Source organism: Fringilla coelebs (genome assembly GCF_963513975.1).
Source record: "Fringilla coelebs genome assembly, chromosome: 1".
NCBI lineage: Eukaryota > Metazoa > Chordata > Aves > Passeriformes > Fringillidae > Fringilla > Fringilla coelebs.
Genome location: NC_140028.1, coordinates 122,611,552 through 122,632,521, shown reverse-complemented (window position 1 = coordinate 122,632,521; position 20,970 = coordinate 122,611,552). Strand labels below are relative to the sequence as shown.

Genomic DNA, 20,970 nt, shown 5'->3' with positions numbered 1-20,970 from the left:
TACTATCACAATTCAGAAAGATTATTCAGACAAAAAATTGAAAGAGAGTAGCCAGGAAGTGAATAAATATTGTATATCTGCAAAATGTTTAGGAGACAAATTTTGAACATGGTTCTAAAAGGGAATTGCAACTGTGCTGGTCTGCAGTTGTGACATTTGAGCCATAAAAGCTAAGATTGTTTCATTTTCTTAATTTCTTGGAGTCTGGTTTTTTTTTTCCTGAAGAAAATTCTAAAACCACTTCCTTCCATGGAACTTTTAAAAATTTCTTAATATACACTTCCATTATAAATCAGATGTGGGCCACCATTGCTTAGGTTGTCTGTCATTTCCTAGAACAAGAATAGAAAACATTAATTAAAATTAGAATTAGTGCAAGATGTTCAAAATTCAGTTATCTAAGGTTGTGATGAAATTTGAACAAACTCAGAATTTCAAACATTCAGAAACACTTTACATTTTTATTTAGCTTAATAAATCTCATTATAAAAAAAATCAGGTTTTTCCTTAATAAATTAGGTACATTTGGAAGCTGATAGATTCATTGATAGTGATTGAGTTGGACATTACGCTCAGACCACATATAGAGCATTGATGGCATCTGTACTAGTTTGTGATGGTGTCCTTTGAAATTGCATCAACTCAAGCTTGTGTGCTGATCTACAAAAGAACGAAATGGTAGTTAAGTCTGTTTCCATTCAAACCTGTCTGTGCTGACATGCTATAAACAGATGCCATTCAATGCTTGCTGAAATAGACATTTGGGAAGTAGATCTAGATCCAAACAGGATCTAAGGGTTTTAACTGCTTGCTTTCCCTTGGGATGGGACTGATTTTAGTTTTCCCTTTTTGTGGCAATCTACAATTTTTAGCAGTTCAGGGATTGCTTCTCCAGTGGCAGGTGAGTCATCTCAGAGTAAGCTGACCGGCTCATGAGTCAGAATCCTAAAGCACCTGAACCAAGATTTGCTCAGAGATAGATTTTCTAATTCTCAAATTGAAATGCAAACAATACCCCCTTAGCAGCTGTCTAAGCATCGAGATGGCTACATTAATTAAACAGTTCCCTGATCTCCAAGCCTGCAAAGCCACACTGAGTTTATGGTCAGAACTATCTTATTCTGAGCAATCCCAGGCCTATTTCATACCAGATTGAATCTGGATGCAGAAATAAGTGATCTGCTGCTTATGTCCAATGACAGAGAACATTCAGCTATGGCAAGAGGAATGGGTACAGGTAAAAATGCAGCTTGGAATATTTCTAAAATTCAAGTAGATGAGGTGGAGGTGCCAGTGTTGGACTAGTTCTAAAATAGCTGCATGATGACCAGAGGCTCTTCTCTGCATGGAAAGATTAAATTCACCTCTTCTTCCTCCTAGGTACACTTGGAGAAAACATGGAATAAAAGGGATTTGTTTGTCCCCCTTCCTGTGGAAGTTTCTGGAAAAAAGTGAAGCAACATTCATTGGGCTAGACAGAGAGAGAGTAAAAGATGGAAAGCAAGAACCCGACTCTATAGCATAGCAGCTGAGATTCGTGGTAAAGAGAAAAAAATTATTCAACCTGGTCTTTATAGCTAGTCTTACTCTGTCTCTCTCTTCTTTTAATCCACAATATTTGGCAAGCAGAGACCAGAACTCATAGTAACATAAAGTTAAAAAGCACTTATGCCTCCTTTCTCAGATTACCAGCTACATTTTAAAGCAAATCACAGGACTTAATTGTTCCCTTCAGTGTTTGAAAGAAGGGATGTTCTATTCTTCTCTCCAAAGTCACCAAACCAAGCTTAATTCAGTACTCCTGAATTAAGCATAAGCTTCAGAGAAAATCAGGTGTGAAACTAATTTTGAGCATTTTCTACCACCCAGGTCTTCATTTGCAGATGATGGTTTGGATGTTTTGATATTGTGCCTTGTGCTCTTCATATATTGAAGAGGAGCATGCATGCCTAACGCTGGACTATGGATCCCAGTTTGGGTGTTGTCTGGCACTGTAATTTGCTTATTTGTGGGTGCCTAAAGCCTTTGTTGGATCTGCACTGAAGGTATCTGTCAGCTGGGAAAGAGACCAAGAATACCAATTACTAGCTATAAGTTAGCCATATTTTGATAGCAATGATCTGTCAGAAGGCTACTCATGAATTTCCTTTTTTAAGCATCCTCACTTGAATTGTCTGCAAACATCAGCTATTAGAATATCAACATAGTTTTGGAAAATATCAACACCCATTTATTTTCCCCAATATTTCTACCTAAAAAAAAAGTTAATTAAAAAAAAAAAAAGTTGCTGAATTTGGGGAATGAAGGAGCACACAGATTAGAAGCAGAGTGAATCAATGGTGGCTACATCCAAATAAGAGTATTTGGATGCCTGTAACTAGGGTGAATATTTTAAATACTCAACTTACTTCCGGACTGCAGCGTTCACCACGTAGAGTTATGTCACTACCTGGAAGCACCATTCCTGCCTCAGAGTAACATCACAGCATCAGCCAACTTTGATTAGCTGAAGCTATGACTTCCTCATAGAGGTGGCCCTTCCTGAAGTGACATAACAACATGGTCGCTCCCTAGTGTTCAGCGTACCTTGGAGGTAACTCTGGTGTCGGGGGAATCACCGGGCAGCTGGGCAGGTCGGTTATTTCAATACCCCTCAATCTCTAATATAAATATAACAATTATACAATAAATATAGCACAAACAAATGCACATGCAGTACATGTCTACATTACTGTATATCAGTATAAATATACAATATAGTCATATATATAAAACACTTCTAAGCTGTTTTCTAAATTCGGGTCTAATTTAATGTAAGTTTTTGTGCCTCATGTACTCAACCCTGCCAGCAGCAGGCAGTGTGTGGGTCTGAGAGTCCCAAGTCAGGCCCTGTGTACATGCATACTTGGCTCCACAGCAGATGTGCAGGAAGTTTGCCATCAGTGGGGCGCATCCCAGATCTGCTGAGTGCGTGCAGTAGGGTTGGTCTGCACGTACATTGTGGCCCTTCACCCAAGATAAGTGGACACCTGGCAGTCCTTGCTGCTAAGTGTCAAAAAGCTCAGTAGGTCAACAGGCCAGGAAGGTAGGCAGTGAACTACTGTTACATGTGGTCATCCTCACCCCAAACTGATAGGGTTGGCGGCTTTTTTTATTTTGAAAGGTTTTTTTCTTTCCAAACTGTTTCTTCTTCCTTTCCCTCTCTTCTTTTCTCCCATCTTTGTCCTTGTTGAGGCAAAAGTCTCTCTGAAAGTCAAAATCTAGCCTTCCATCAGCAAGACCATCATATTAGCCTAATACCTCATCAGAATTCTTAATTTTAAAGTGAGATGGAGAAATGTATCTCATCTGTTGATTTTATCACTGTTTTATGTTACTGTTGTAACCTCTACTATTTAACTTTTTAAAGCATGCTTAAAACATCATCTTTTTAGAAAATTTCAAACTCCTTGTTTTTAAGACACATTTCAAACAACACCTAAGATTAATTCAGTTTATATCTCTACTTGGAGTCTCATCTCAGTTAAAAAACTAAAGAATAGTGATGAATCATTTTTAACTGCTATATCTTGTTTTTTCAGGGAATCTGAAAACAATTCTACAGTCTGAGAGGACTAATCCTTGCTCTGCTCTTCAGAGGTTTCAGTAGACAATAGACTCTTGAACTTAACAGTAATGCAGACTTGCAAGTGGAGGTTTAGTTGGGCAGTCCACTTGTCTTTTGTTCTTTTTTCTGCTCATTTCTCAAATGAAAGGCATTGGATAGATACTAAGTCCAAATGCAAAGCACAGGTTTACAGCGGACATTTAACTCCTCAAATATTATTCAGATCTGTTAAGACAAGGAGATAATTTCAAGAATTCCATTCCATTACTTCTTTTGATCCTATGTGCTCAGCTTTTGGAGTTTCAGTTTCAGCACCTAATTATATTCCTATATAACTTGGTTAGATTCCTGTTAATACAAAAAGGAAGTAAATGCTCAGTGCTGCAAATGAGACCAGTTTTATTTAAGCGTCTAAATATGCCCTCAGATGTTTGGTTAAGTCACCTACATTTGTGAACTAAGGCTTTTCTGTTAAAATAACCTAATTTATAAGCTGAGTACTTGGGAGAGGAAGAGATTGATTAAATCCTGGAAGCATGCAATGATGTGGTTACAGAAAGCTCTCTGTGCTTTTTTTATAGCACAAGACATGATAATTCATATTGATAGAGCTTCCAATTATTTAGGAAGTGCTATATTTAGCAGCTAAGCCCCTAAATAGCTATACAATGGAATTATGTTGAAAATGGATGTACTTCATTGGAATGGATGTACTGCAAATATACAGTACCTAAAAATAGCTCCATATAATGCAACATAATAAAGCTTACACAGAATGGCAGCATTTCATTTTCCAGAATCTCTTTCTCATATAAAACTGAAAACTGAATACATCTCTTGCCAATTGTAAACGTTAACGCATACAGTAGCATTTCAGGAGAAGCAGAACAAATAAGGGAGGACACACAACTCACTTTTTCTGCCATTTCATGGGAGTGATGCAATGAATGTTCCCTTTCTGAGAACATTCGCCTTTGTTCATAGCTGGCTAGCCGACAAGTGAGCCATGAAGAAAGGGTGCAACCACCAATTCCAATGCATGCAAGAGACATGGAGGCAAGATGCAAAGAATAGAGAGCAGATGACTTCTTTGTCAGAGCACGAAGAAATTGAAAATTTAAGATTCCTCCTATTAGTCCACAGATGCAACAGGCAGAAAAAAGTATCATCTGTCAGGAGAGACAAGAGAGGTTATGTCACAGTAATATTTTTCAGAAATTGATTAATGCATATAAAATATGAGATAACTACAGTTTAATTCTTTGATAGCATCATTGACTGCAAAACACTGCACAGCTCCTTGTTTTTTACTCTCTTAGCTCCCCCATTGCACCGAATATATTAACTTCTGGTATACAAGAGTTAAGATTGATATTGCATGTAAAAAAAAGCTGGATAAAATGAGTAGGTAAAGTTGAAACCTATTCAACGGAAGGACTGCTAGGACACAAAACTGATTTCCAGCTGTTCATGCAAAACAGTAACATGACAGAAGGTGTCGTAATTTTCTATTGTGCAATTTATCACCCTACCTCGGGAGTGAATGCCTCATGTATTTGTAGTGAATCTCTCTTGCTTTGTGTGCATTCTAACTGTGCCTCCTGCTCAGTTATAATTTATTCAGTCAGATAGCAAATTGGAGGCTTTCTGCAGCTTTTGTGGAGTCTTTGAAAGTGTTCAAGGTGAATGTGCTGGTCAAAGAACCAAAAGAAACAACAAAGAAATCTGTGATGCTGCTTTACAGGTCAATTCGATGACTATATGGTTGGTTGGTTGGCTGCTTGCTTGGTTGCTTGGTTGGTTTAACTTTACTAAAATGTTCCTGAGTTTAACTTGACTAAAATGTTCCTGGGAATTTTAGAAATCTGTGAAACAGGATGCAATCAATGAGACATTTTTAAAGACCTCCTATTGCTTTTAGTCACAAAGATGGTTCAGGATGTGCATTAACCTCAAATGATTCAGGAGCAACAGACCTTATGGAGACAGTGTTAAATGATTGTCTTATTCACTTCCCGTGATACTGCTGACCTGTCAGATGATGATCTAGGTGGGCCTTTAACTTTTCTCGATATGGCTTTGTATATGTACTTATCTACTGTGGTGGCAGAAATTTATGGAGCCTTACAGACTAGCTCTGTACAGAACTAGGATGAGAGTTTCCTCAGGAATGTGGCATTGAGGACGTATTTTGCAGTCCACTGGCAAGTGACTATTCCATGAGACCTTTGGAACAGATGTCTTTTAGAAACTGGTTGTGGTACACATTTTAAGAAATGGGACTGTCATTTTAACAGAGTTTAGGATTGTTATTAAAAAATAATTGGAAAGAACTTTTGATTACCGTCACAATTATGCTTGTTTTATGTGACTTCCCTCTGTATGTGGCAGAATAATCAAGATGACAGAAAATTAGGACTGAAATTATCACTTAAAATAAGATCACGTCTTTAACATGGAGTTCTGTTGTGACTTGTTGAGTAATAACACCATTTTGCTGCAGTCAGAAAATTACTGTACCTGGAGAGACAACTTCCATCACTTTAGAATTTATATGCATATGTTTCAGACTGCAGAACAAACTTGCTAAGCACTTAACAACTATCATATCTAGAAACAAACTTGGTCAGCAGCCTTTTTGAGATGGCAGTCCAGTGATGGTTTTTAAAGGAGAGAATATACAGTCCAGCGACATTGAGAAGCATTTATTGACTTGACATAAAACTATGTCAAGTGACTTCTGATCAAAGTTTATCCAGATACAGATAAATAGGGATCTATGGCTTAAATGGCATGACCTACATAGGCCATTTCAGAACTGCCTTGTTTTTTGAGACTATTCCAAAGTGCTGATTGCTTTTTTCAGATTGCCAACTTGTAATTTTTTCTAATTGTTTATTAAAAACCCTTGCATGCAGAAAGCCCCCAGTAAAGAGTTCAAATTAGATAAGTAAGCCTTTCAAATACTTATGTGTTATGCATGCAGTAGAAAAACTTACAACAAGTCCAGATTTTTTTTTGGCGCACAATATTCCGCATACGCCGCAAAGCAGGAACTGCGAAAAACAAGAAACCAAACAATTATTTCATCATTTAAGGTACGTAGTTCAAATTCCACGGTGTTGTTGTGGTGGTGGCCACAGTTCAGGAAATGGTTACAGTTGTCAGCATTTTTGTCACAAACCTTATAGTTCAGGAGGTTGTAACTCAACCATAAACACTCTTATTGGATAAAAAGCTGGAATGAGAAGTCATAGTGACCATGATAAATCACGAGAAAAGAAAGAAAATATGAATTTTAAGCTGCTTAGGTAAACAAGTTGGGAAAAAAAAATCCCAGTGTTGCAGGCATAAAAATGCCTTTTTACTGTTTTTTTTTTTTCTCTCAGAAGAGTTTAGAAAGATACTAGTCAATGATCCAAATCATCTACTTCTTAGCATAGGATTGGGACTTAATGCCCTGATCCTGCCACCTGAACCACTGAAGGATCACATATGGATCGTTGTCTTCAAGACAGTGGAACTCTGGGCAAGAATATAATTCAGTCATTTCCGTGGGTGCAGGTGTAAATATCAGTACGTCAGTTGGTGTGACTACTCTGGGCATGAAGAAAGATCTGTTTCAGACTCTTGATGGCCCAGTTTGCGAGAGAGAGCATGAAGGTATCTACTTTTTTTTTTATGTCATTCCCTCACACAAACTGATTTGCTAATTGTAGCACCAAGCATTAGGCAAAAATTAATTACCAAAACCAGAAAAATGCCTACCAGCTGATGAAAATAGATGATAATGCTTAATAGTGACTCTGTCAAAGACCAGTGATGTCCTCTGATGTCTTTTTCCTCCTACAGAAAAGTTTAATGAGGAAAACAATGAAGAGTCCCCAGCGGAGCAGTCAGGGTAGGAACTACAGTAATTGTATGAAAACAATAAGACCTCCTCCACGTGTTAGCAATACTGTCAAAAAATTTCCTTGATACCTCATAAAGTCCTTTATTAAGAAATCTATGCTACTTATTTTCAATAAAGCTAACCCTATTCCCCCATTGGGAAGTAATTTCATTATTTTAAAACTGTATTTTTGTACGCTATTTTTGCATTGAGATGGTATTTCTAGCAAAAAGCTCTGCTTGATCCTGATTTAGAATTAAATCACAGAAAAGACCTGGCTGTTACATAAGAAATTAAAAAAACAACAACAACAACAACAAAAAAAACAAAAAACAAAAAGCAAACAAACAAACAAAAAAACCCCAACCAAAACCCCAAAAAACCAAACCCTAAGAGGTTCTATAAAGCATTCAGGGTCTGTGTAATATATTGCAGGTACTTCTTATTTACACTCTAAAATTTTGTCACTTCACTATTTCAGTTGAGGAGTGGCTTTAGCTCATAGTTTATCTCCCTCTAACTGAAGTAGTTCATGTGTATAGCTAAGTATAAGTCTTGAGGTATCTTTTTACTCTGAGTTAGACCCATGAAAACAGTTCCCCATAATGAATGTGGATAAATTGTGTATATTATTTACTTTTTACTAAGCATGGGATGTGGATTTAATACCAATCAGATTATAGAGAGGGCTGGGTCACGTGGACCGTGGTGCTGAATGGCTCAGGACATACCAGAAGGCACAACTGGTAATTGCTGCTAGAACCCACTGACTGGAATAACAATAAAACAAAGCAAATCACCAAGGGGCAGTGCTCCTTCTGCACTTTCCCACAGGCAAAGAAGATTTCAGCTCATCACATCTGCTTTGTAAGTGTTCACTCAGGCTTTCTGTGAAGTTTTGGGGTTTTACTCCTAGTCCTGCCATTGCAGATTGCCTTCAACTGAAGGCACACTTCAGATTTCCACACGTCGTGTTTTCTATTTCTCAAAATGCAGAAACCTCAAATGAAATTTGTTGAAGACATCTTTGTAATTAAGTTCTATTCACTCAGATTTGATAAAGTGGATTAATAATATATTTTCTCTCTGTAGTGATTTAAGAGGATTGAAAGGAAATTTTTTGTATATAGAAAAATTGATTAGTGTTGGAAGATATCATCATAGATAGTTTTAACTTGTTAACTAGTTTAAAAAACTGTGTTTGATAATTTACCTTCGTAGCTGAAAAAGCATGAAAGAGAGAGGATTTTTTCAGAAATGCTTTAATTCTGCTCCAGTTTGAGTCAATGAAGCTAATCTACGAGCCCTAATGGACCGGCTTCTCAAAACAAGGGGTGACTATTCCATTTAAAACATCTGACTACCTGGAGTAAAGATCTGGATGCAGTAGTTAAATGCACATTCAGTTTGCTAATGATACTGGACTAGGAGACACCACGGACTGTTAAGTCTAGAGAAGCCTTTCAGAGAGATTTGAATAGACCTGAGAGCTGGGTAATTACCAATCATGTGAAATTTAACAAGAGCCAAGTGCCGGATTCTGCACCTAGGACAGTGTAATCCGGGATATACATAAATACTGGGGGTCAAGAGACTGGAAAGCAGCCACAGGGAAAGAGATCTGGGTGTCTGGTTTGATGACAAATTGAATGTGAGTCAGCAGTGCCCTGGCAGCAAAAAAGGCCAACCACGCCCTGGGGTGCATCAAGAAGAGCATCACCAGCTGGTGGAGGGAAGTGATTGTCCTGCTCTATTCTGCTCTGGTGCAGCTCCTTCTTGAGCATTGTGTGCTGAGATGGATGCCTCAGTACCAGAAAAGCATCAAACTGTGAGAGTGTGTCCAGAGGAGGATGACCAAGATGGTGAAAGGCCTTAAGGGCAAGACTTATGAGGAGCAGCTGAGGTCACTTGGTTTGATCAGATTGAAGAAGAGAAGGCTGAGGGGTGACCTCTACACAGCCTACACCTTTCTCAAGGCAGGCAGTGGAGGGAGAGGTGCTGATCTCTCTCTGATGATCAGTGACCACAAGGAAATGGAGTGAAGTTTCATCAGAGGAAGGTTCTTCACTGTGAGGGTGGTCATTCTCTGGAACAGGCTCCCCAGGAAAGGGATCATGGCACCAAGACTGTCAGAGGTCAAGGAGTACTCTGGATGCTGCTATTAGTCTTATGATTTAGTATTAGGTAGTCCTGCAAGGAGCATGGAGTTGGACTTGGTGATCTTTATGGGTCCCTTACAAGTTGAGAAATTCTATGATTTTATGATAATACTGTATCATGTCATGTATACTCTGTATGTATTTTCTCTCTCTACATCTACAGTGTTTGTAGATATAGGCAAGGAATAACATGTTCCATAAAGCTAAAAGAGTTCTTTGTATTCTAACTCAGAGGAATTGCATATTCATGCTTCCTCCACATTCTTCTGTTTAATCAGGAGGTCATGCTGAAGTTTTACAATCCATATGGCTATGAGATAAACAAGTTGTGAAACTGAATGCCCTCAAGAGCCTGAGTACGTTAAAAAAACATGGAAGAAAAGCATTTGGGCAGTAGCAAAGGATTAATGTTATTTAGGTTGGGTTTGTTTTTTAAGATGACAGTGTGTTGCATTCATGGACAAGAGGATTGCCCAAAACCTAGTATGGATATTTATTTATGTCAGCATGCATTTTGCAGGTAAAACCAACGGATGACTTTGTGCCACAGGGTCAAGCAATTTTACCTCATGCAAAGCTTTGAAACTTCAGAGCCAAGTTCATGACTCTCTTCTAAGGCTGAGTCACTGGAAACAGTGGAAACCTGCTCTATGAAGAGAGAGCATTAGTAATACCCATGGCTCAGGAACACTCCTCATGTAGAAAGCCAAGCTTTCCAATGTGGAGACATCTAGAACAGATAGGATTTCAGTGAGATATTATGTGATTGACTCTATTCTCTGCTGTTTGATAGCATAGCAACTTAAAACTTATTTTTTTCTCTTTTTTTCCCTTTCCTTTTTTGTTATTTTGGGTTTCTTTTTGTTGTCGTGCCGTAGGAATTTCCTATAAAATTTTTGATGTCTCACTGTTCTGATCAGCAGTAGTGAAAAGTGGATGGGAAAAACTACACTGGCCCTTCGTACCAGAAAAAAGATGAAGTAAAAATCAGATTGAAAGTGTCCTTTACTTAGAATCTTCTATTTTATAATACTGCCAACTGGAATGCAGCCATCATGGGCTCAGTTGTCTTGACATTCTCTCTATCTGTTCTTGGCTATTCTGAAAGACTTCATGTCAATGTGTTATAACAGTAAAACTTGGATTGTAACTGTTGAGCTACTCTGGACTACAGTTTACCCTTGATAACTAATTCTGTCATGGTGAGGACTTGCTCCTTTCTACATGATCTTTGATCATCCTTAATAAATTTTTACCAGCCAATCTCATGGACTTTTTAAATGTAGTTATATTTTCTAGTTATGTATTTTCTAACCATGTCACTTAACTTACCTAAGTTAGGCAAACACACTTATACTGAAAATACAGTAAATCAGGAGTGGAAAAGGAATAAATCACTGAAGATAAGCTTCTTGTAAAGAATTCTCTGTTGTTAAAGTGTTCACAAATTATGCAGCGAATAAGGCTAAAACATTTCATTAAGGATAAGCTAAGCTAATAAGCCCTACAAAATGCCCTGGAAGCCAGAGAGGGAACTTCAGCTGGAACTATTTTAAACAGATGTCTCATTGTTGGACTTCCATTTAAATTATTATTCATAATTTAAAAAAACATAAAATGCTAAAAGACTGAAAGGCTCACTTAAAAACCTCCACAGATCACCAATTACAGCCAGACCCTATTGGTTATAGGGTTACTTTTGGCTGCAGACTTATTCATACCTCCTATACATACATGATGTTTTGCATCAAGACTAGCAGAAAAGCCTTGTATTGAAACTTTCGGTGCAAGTCCAGAGAAAGCCCAGGAAGTTGGTCAGAGGGCAGGAGCACATCCCTTAAGAAGTTAGGTGGAGAAAGTTTGGGCTGTTCAACCTGAAAGAAGAGAAGGTTCAGAGATTCACAGATTATTCTGAGCTGGAAGGGAACTGGTTTGCGTGGAGACCTCATAGCAATCTTCCAATATCTGGGAAGCTAGAAAGAGACTCTGCATCAGAAACTGTAGTTACAGGACAGGGAGTAAAGAGGTAACTGGAAGAGGGGAAATTTAGGCTAGATATTAGGAAGAGATTCATTACTGTGAGGGTGATGAGGCACTGGAACAGGTTGCCCAGAGAAGCGGTGGGTGACCAAACCCTGGCAATGTTCAAGGCCAGGTTATACAGGGCCTTAAGGCAACCTGGTCTAGCAGGAGGTGTTCCTGCCCATGGCAGGAAAAGTTGGGACTAGATGATCTTTAAGGTCCCTTCCAATCCTTATTGTATGATTCTGTGATTCTATGAGTTTATGAGAATGTACCATCAAGTAATAGACTGGGGCACAACCCCTCTTGGGTGAAAGGTAAAAAATCCAAAGAAAGATACTACAAAGCACAAAAGCTACTTAGAGACTGAGTCCCTCAATCCCACTTTCAGTGATAATTTACCATGGATCCACCAAAGTCAGAGTCGCTCTGATAGCACCAGTGTCACTGCAGGGTGATGCAGTAGTGTCTGTTTGTCTGTGGCATTTTTGTCATTCACACTGCAGCTGTACCTGCTGATGTTCCATACACATATTGGAAAATTTCTCTTTTTGTCTGTTGAACTTTGGGAAGGAACCCCAAAGACCTCCCAGAAATGAAGAATGTTTATTTTGAGACTGTTTTAATTTACTTTATATTGAATATTGCCTTGAAACAAAACCTCAGATCCAAAACCTCATAAATTTTGGTAAGAAGGCTAAAATCTCAATTTATATTCAAGTTCTGTGGTTTGGATCTATCCCTATTTCATATTTCCTGGAACAAAAGACTTGGCTTCTTTCACTTCCTTCTGGAAAATGGGTACTTTGTCCCTGGTAGTCTGAAAAAGGTTCTGTTTTAGTTAATCTGCAGGAAGCCAAAGATTTGGTTTTTTCCACCATGCAGAAGAAAAGGAACTATTTTTATTTTATATCTTGAAGCTAAGAAACCTTTCTGTCTTATGTTTTGAAAAGTCAAAAGCAATGGTGAGTGTAATTCCATTGAAAAAATGAAACTGCTCATAGAAAAATTTCCTGGACACAGGCTGAACAAAATAGTAGAGAAAACCTGTTGAATATAAGGACAGCTTGATTCCTAGTCATTGTTCATGACAAAAAAGACAGCTAAACTGTAAATACTGTATGGGAAGTCCTCTGTAGGTCATCCATATGTATCTGAAGAAACAGAGGAAGGGAAATTATTCCAAAATGGAATGTAACATAGTGAAAAAGTAAGTGTATCATACCTACTCAAATGACACTCTACTTGGAAGACTAAACCATCAAGACAGAATTACCAGCTTCGCTTTTATCTACCCTTGTCAGATCATAAACTAGAAACTTCTGTGTTTTTACACTAAAGCTGCATAAGCATGTGACTTTCAGGACAGTAACCAGGAATTTGAGATTAGTAATGTAAAGAAAGAAAGATTCTATTTAATAATGTTGTTTCAACTCCATCCAAATGAGAAAAAAGCTGAAATCCCTAATGGATGAACTAAGGAGATATCTCTAATTGTAACTCTTATTCAAAGCAGTATTTCAGAACAAGGATTAAATGTTCTTAGCACAGACATAAAGGGCACAGAATCTACTCATGAAAACAAAGACATCAAACTAAATAACAATTACAGCAGGCAAGAAGATCAAGCCTAGGTACCAGGTTTGCCTATTACCTCCACAGAGAAACACAATAATCTTTTGCAAATGGGGCATGGAAACTTCTAATGATGTTGTTGTCCCATGCAAGTGATTGTGGGGACAGCAATGTCTAGCTGGCTGAAAGGCATCCAGACACAGAACCAGAAGCAGCAGCATTGCCAAAACCCAACCTTGATTCTCACCAAATCTGTCATGCTGAAAGGGGAGGCTTTGTTATAACTGAGGCATAGTGTTAAATCATGTCTAATCTGAGCCAATACCTCGTCTGGCAGTGTGCTATTGGGTCTTATGAGATCAGGTGCTGCTACCCTTCCCACCGATTCAAGCCATATGCAAGCAGTTTAAATTCTATCCCAGTCCCTCTGATTAGTGTTTCCACTCATCTGGCTATAGATGCACAGAGATGCTTTAAAAATGGGGAATGGTTTTTAGAAACAATCAAGGAAATTAAAAAGTGTGTTTCTGAATCTGACATCAGTGGTTCAAAAAACCTCCATCCATCTCTAAAAACACTTAAATTCTCAGCACAAAATAATAATGTTTACTTTTTGTTTGTTTAGAGCATATCAGAATAACAAATAAAAAGAACGCGTTTTGTTTATTCTGTATCAAGCATTTGGTTTAGAGTATGACTGCTTACATCTCAAAAAAGTAATAAGTGAAAGATTATTCCCTTCAGGTGAACTACAGTCTTATAGTAGTAAAACATTTAAGCATATGCTTAAGTCAGTCCATATACAACAGATCCTCTAAATACAACCCAGAAGCTAGGTGGAACTTCTTCTAGGTTTGTTTGTGCCTCTGGAGTCTCCAAATGACAAAAAAAACCCTACTGCAAGACCTCAGCTAAATTCAGTGAATTGTCCTCACTCCATGCAAGGCAAGAAGCTTCCACCCTTGGTATGCCCTTCCCTAGCTATAGGTACAGAACCCTTTCCAGCTTCTACTGAGCTCACTGAAAGTCCTGTGATTAATTTCATCACCAGCAGGAGCCAGACAGAAATATGGTTAGTTTGATGAAAATGCAATGCATATGTTAAGATAAAGTAGGATCACATCTGCATTTTGTCTGCGTGCTAAACAATAATGTGATTTTTTTTTAGTGCTGTTTTTGAAAAAAAAAAAAAATTTGGCTGTTCTTTCCAAAGGAAACTTGGCAACAGTAAAATCAAGATGTAAAATCTAGTGGTTTAAAATTTCAGGCCACCAACATTGATTTAACAGTCTAAAAAGGTTTTCTTCCTCTGGGAAAGTCCATACAGACTGACACTTTTTCTTTTCCTTCAAATCTTGAATCAAAAAAATTAAAGTAATTTAAATCAAATATTTCAAGTGCCAACTTGGAACAAATTTCTGTAACCAATTGCAGATTTTTAATGGGCAGGCAGACTTCCACTGTGATAAAATCACAAATCATGGAAACAGTAATTCTGCCTCCATCTACAGAGAGGCAAACAGACAACATACAGAAAGTGAATATCTCTCAAATACATTCAGATATTTGCCTTTATAAGGGAAGAAATTATTACTCTTGAGGGGCACAGCCATAAGTGAATCATCGAGTATCCCTCTCGCATATGAAGATAGATGGCATATTTGTCTAAAGATGTGGCTTTTGTCTCTCATTCTCTCTCTCTGTAAGAGAGACTCATTTACAGCAAGGATTTATTCACCACTGCAGGATAAATGAGGATAAATTACACAAATGTATGTGTGTGTGTTAATATCTATTCACTACTCATAGTGAGAGTGATGAAACCACTGTGTTCTAAATATAGATGGGGAAGCATGTGACCATTAAAAAAAATATCTGTGAATACTTTTTGGTTGATTATCTTCTGACTTTTGTTGTTTGTGCAAAAGCCTTTGCTATGGATGCTGTCATTCTTTCTATATTATTGTTAGTGGTTCAGTGTTCTCATTGGTTGAATTATTCTATAGTACATCATGTAAATGAATAGGAATGGTGGATTTCAGAAATATCCCTCAGTTTCTGGGAAACAAAGAAATCTGGGAGACACTGATTACAGCCTGTAGAATAGTTTATCCCAATACACAACAGAAAACAGAAAGAAAATTTGGAGATCAAGAACGTGTGCACTTCAGGGTATTCGGGACTGTTTTTATTGTGGGTTTGTTTTAGTTTTTAGCATTTTTTTTGCAATTTAACAGCCATGGCCTATTTTAAAAAGAACAGATTGGTGATGATGTAAACTGGTTAGTTGTCTTCACATGCTCCAGATAATTTGAGAAGACGGTCACACCTTCAGTTGTTTTCTTATGGCTACTTTTTAAACAACTTGTACTATCTTAATCCAATTCAAGTCCAATGAGAACAACAGATTTAAAACTTCTTCTTTTTTTCCCCATTCTAATGTATTTTTTTTATACAGACATTGCCTAGGCTTTCAATTTCTTCATTCTGGTGTACTTTACTTTCCCTGGCTTGCTTGTACATAATGCAGGGCATGCAATGATCAGGGTACTTCAGCCCATGCTTAACTTCACTTGCCTCCATAATGCTATGGATGGAATTCACATGGTTAAAATTAGGTGTGTTACTAAATAATCTGTCTGAATGGAGGCAGTGAACAATAAGAACAACTCTTTTAATAGAAAAGCTAATGTTTGTCAAGTGCAAACCATCATAGGGAGGCAAGTATAGAAGATAGAATGTGCATGATTTTTAAGATGCCCAAATTTTAGGAATTCAGGTTAAGGTTTCCATGGTGATGCTATCTTCATCTACTTCCTTATGAACTTGGGTCTCTGCTGAGTTCCACCCACATAAAAGGATAGAACAGGGTCAAAGGTTTTCTGTGAATTTCCAAGGAAATTGCAACAGGAGGAATGACACTGTTCAATTTAAGCGTTTTGTATCTAGCATGTCAAAGAATTAGTTTTCCTTTAATGTCCCTTTCTTTTCCTTAGTGTTCACTTCTCAAAGGAAAACCCTGATTCAAGGCTGTGAATTGAAAAAAAAATAACCTATTTTATGCAAGACATATCCTTTAACACTGGCAACACGAGCTCAGTGTAAGCTACAGTGAGCAGAAAGGAGACTTATGCCACTTCTGCAGCAGGACAATCCTGAGGATTGTCCAAATAAACCTTTGTCCAGTTGTTTAAATTTGAAAGTAGTTACCCATGACCCTAAGTATCCCTGAAGAACAGTAAATCTCTGGTCCCTTTCTTGGCCTGCCTCCCTGACCTGCTAGTCCTCTAGTCAGAAGAATGCAACCTAACAGTTTGAACTGCTGGAGTAGTACAAAGAGAGTGGTATAATGGCGACAATTTAGACCACGGATCTTTAGTTCAATGAAAAGTAAGTCAGCCTTTAGAAACATGTCACCCCATTCTGCATGTCACCTTGATTTTCTAATTTCCTCTGCTACATGAAGCATAAGGTTCCTTCTTCCACTTTGCATTTTCTTTGAGGCCTCTCTCTGCCCATTCAACCTGCAGTTTTTGCTCAGTTCCCAGCACCTCATGCCTGTCTCTGCTGGCTCTGGTTGTGGGCATCCTTTGCCCACTTGTTACATTTGCAAACAAGTCCCTTTGGGTTAACCTCCATGCCTCTGCACTCACATAGGAGAATAATTTCCTATAAATATCTGCAAAACCTCTTCACTGTCCTCTGTCTTATTGCTCCCTAAAACTCTACCTATGAACAGCTCTAAATCAGCCAGACTGCTGGTGTGTTAAGGCAACCACCTGTTATACCACTCAGTTTTGGTTTGTTTTTTCTTCATACTCACACCCTTTTACACTGTATCTGTCTCTTACTATGATTAAAATGTCCTTGGAAGCCAATATCTAACATAACAGAATCTTACTCTATGTCTAGTACAAACTCTGGGGTAACAGCATAAAAATGAATGAGGCAGTTATCCAGGGAATGTGCATCGTCATGAAATGATATCAGCTGTGATAGCATTGTCACAAAATGCAATCACTGCATGAAATACTGATCTCACTGACTGATCAAAGCTCTTTGACCTCAGTGAAATCCAGGAAATTGATCTTTGCCATTAAATCTTCAGATAGACATGTGGTTTTAAGTAATTTTTTTCTTCATTAACAATGATGAGAAACGTCCCTTTTTGAAGTGATTTTGATAATATCATTACCTGTTGGTCTGGTAATGTCATTACCTGTCTGATCTGGTCTTCATTTTCATTTCTCACCTACCTGTTCTGCAGTGCAGAATTATATGTGTTCTTAAATACTGCCAAAAATATTTATCACTGTTGTAAATAATTAATAATTATTGACAGGGAGAATATTACATGAAGCACTTTGTCTGAATTAATCTATAAATTAGAGGAGGTTATGCTGGTGAATAATCAAGAGTGTTTTACATTTATAGTGTTATCTGAAGCTGAGCAAACAATCCTTTTAGAAATATTGCTGTACAATACAAGCTGGCCAAAACCAGCTTTGGACTTCAAAAATGCCCACTCATGTTTAGACTGAATATTCAACGTTTCCTATTCTTTGTTTCATAAATATAAATAACTATTTGGAGGAAAATTCTTCCTAGAAACATGCATATCTCAAACTGGAAAAATAAGAAATATTTTTGAGAAGTGAAAAATGCTCTGTGATAAGAACATGCTGCTTCTATTAACCCATTACTGGGCTTTCATATTTTTGGTTCATTTTACAAGAAGCTCAGGGTGCCCAGTACATGAGAACATCTTTCTCCTTTTTTTTCCCAATGCCTCTTTCTATTTTTCCTCCAAAAACTCAGGATTCAGCTGGCATACCCTTGACATTAATTTAAAGCACCTTTTGACAGTCTCCTCATCATGGACAGGGCTGTTCTTTTGAAAAAGCAAAACTCACAGTCAATTTAAAGACCTTAAGCTATGGCCCGGGTTTCACGCGAAGCATCGGGCTTTCCCAGGTGTGAGAAGGGGTTCAGAGAAAGTTCAATTGCTCACAACAAGACTGAAAAACGGAAAGGAGCGAGAAAGAAGAGGTCTCCCCCCGCCCAACACACACGTACATCTGTCCCCGCCGTGCCTCCCCCTCGCCCCAGGACTCTGCAGACCGTACCCCAAGCACATCGGAAATGGACCCGGCGCGGTCGGCGCAGCATGCACTCGCGGGAGGGAAAGCAAGGGAAGGCAAGGGAAGGGAAGGGAAAAGGGGATGCCTTCGCACGGTCTGATCATCACCATAAAGAGTTAAAGAGAGAGTGAAATGGCTAACGTACACACACCCCGCTCCATACCGGAGAAGAGTCTCCCAGCTGAGGTTTATGCTCTGTGAGGACCAGGCTGAAACTGACCGCCCCCACGGCCACGCTGGACACCCCTAACCCTATCTCCAGCACGGAGAGCACCAGGAGGCTCCCGATGATCTGGCTGCTGGTGCACATCCTCCCTCGGTCATCCTTCCTTCCCGATCAGCCGGGGAAACCGCGCATCCTCCTCCTCCTCCTCGGGCGCTCCCGCGGCCCTAAGTCGCCCCCAAACTTTTCTTCCTTCGCAGGCAGCCGGGGCGGAGCGGCGCATCCGCGGCCGGCGGGCGCTACCGAGGGTCGGCGGGGCGGCCCCGGCGCCGCCGGGCCCCGCGCAGGCAGCGCCGCGCCGGCCCCGAGCGCGGCCCCGGGCGCGGCCCCGAGCGCGGCCCCGAGCGCGGCCCCGGGCGCGGCCCCGAGCGCGGCCCCGGCGCGGCGGAGCTCTCCAAGGTGCCGGGCCGGCGGTGGGTGCGCGGCTCCGCGCTCCTAAGGGCTGCGCCTCCGCCGGGAAAGTCGACCTTGTCCGCTCTCCTCCTGCGCTCTCATTGGAATGACCTCACCGGGATTTTTCACCCCCCCTTCTTGTTTCTCTCCCCCTTCTCTTCCAGGGCTGGGGGGTGGGGGGTAGAGGAGTGTGGCGAGCCCAGCCCGGCTATACTTATGTATGAATCCAGACCCAATGCACGGGCAAGGCGCACGGCAGCCCCGCCCCAGGGCCACAAGGCTCGGCACCTTCCCGGTCCAGCCCCGGCACGTCGCTCGCACACCTCCGCCGTCCCGCGGCGGCCGTGCTGGCGGAGGGACGCGGGAGGCGATGCCAGCCGCAGGCGAACTCTTGAGAGGTGACCCTGCTCGGAGTGGGGGTCCGCAGGCCTCCCTCCTCCCAGGTGCTGCTGTCAAAATTCAGGAGGAAGCTCGTCTTCCTCTTGTATCAGTCGGTTAAAGGGCTGGAGTATGCTGTGTCTCACCACTGCAAAACTCTGGTCTTCTGCAAAACCCTACTACCAAAATAGGCGATTTCTGTAGCCATTCCTGTCACTCACAATGACCAGAACTGTGTCAGTCGCAAAGCAAATAAGCAATAAAGCAAAATAGAACAAGAGATTCAGGGCTGCTAACTTGAGCCTTGCTGGATTGCTTGGTATCAATCTTTATTACTGTGCTTAGATACAGAAGATGTTTCTTCACTCTGACTACAGTTTTACAATCCAGATGTGCTGCACAACACAGTAAGACACAGACACTCAATCTAGCACCTTGGCTTTCCTAAATATGGATCACCAACATTTGGATATTTACATTAACAAGAGGGCAAAAGAATGACATAGACAATTATGTCTCCAACTCTGTAAAAATATTGGCATCCTGCAGGATTTAATTATTTCTTCTATATACATGCTATGTTTTTTATTCCAACAAAAACTTATATGGAATCTTTCCTTTTATCAAAAAAATCTGCAATTCTTAACCTGTATATAAATCCTAACTCAGATGTCAGAATCCAGAATGGCAGTCTAGATTTGTCCAGTATTTCAAGGTGCAATTTGGTAGCAAGAGCATAGGATTAGCAAGGTCCTGACTGAATATTTTCCTTTGGACTTCACAACGTATCTTGTGTTTTGAGAACAGGTATTATGGTAGATTGGATTCACCATTGCAGGTCAGAGTTTAGTTCTCATTTGTAGAAATCTTCAATACTTAATTGAGGTGGGTGGAGATAGACTGGCATCAAAGTCTGTCACCTTACAGTGTTTATGCTTTTTAGGTATCCAAAAGCAAGAGTAAGAGGTCCTGAGACAGGATCTTGATGCTTTCTAGTTTAATACTTAATCTGTTTCCTATTTTCTCACACTTTTTCCACTTCACAGAAGCAGAACAGTTGACTACATCTAAAGGCGAGCTCTGTTACAGCTAAAGCTGAATTGTCCCTTTTCATCTCTTATGTTTTAAATGGTACCTGACATCTCTTATCATTAAAAATCAAGGCACAGCATAAAAGTTCCTAAGCTACTATATTTATGTAGGAGGATGGAGAAAGCACAGATTTTCAAGTACCCACATGGGTGTAGGAAGGTGTTTCTGCAATGACAGTATCCTTATTATGTCAGATTGTTATAAACGCTGAAGTGTGCTAAGGTGCAATGATTTTACTGCTCAGAGTATATTTTACTAGGTCTTTAAAATCCAGTGGTGATAAGAGGAGAATTGCATAATGCCAGACATAATTAATACATTTAACGCTTGCAGCCAGATAGAGAGCCTGTCACATCAGAATAGAGCTCATGTGACAGAAATAAGATTTCCATAAACAGCTTGTTTTATGTAACATTTCCATTTCAGTCATAATAGGCTCTCAGAAAGATGGAGGGAAAGAGACCTTGCAAAAAGTGTGCCCCAGATGG

At 39.6% G+C, this 20,970-nt stretch overlaps 1 protein-coding gene across 1 annotated transcript; it reads right to left on the bottom strand.

The window, feature by feature from the left end:
- Nucleotides 1-269: 269 nt before the first annotated feature.
- TMEM196 (transmembrane protein 196) lies at nucleotides 270-18,706 on the bottom strand (the record flags this gene model as incomplete). Its single annotated transcript, XM_084226919.1, has 4 exons — nucleotides 270-332; nucleotides 4,522-4,776; nucleotides 6,607-6,663; nucleotides 18,542-18,706. The coding sequence occupies 4 exons, from the start codon at nucleotides 18,704-18,706 to the stop codon at nucleotides 270-272; spliced, it is 540 nt and encodes a 179-aa protein (XP_084083045.1).
- Nucleotides 18,707-20,970: the final 2,264 nt, after the last annotated feature.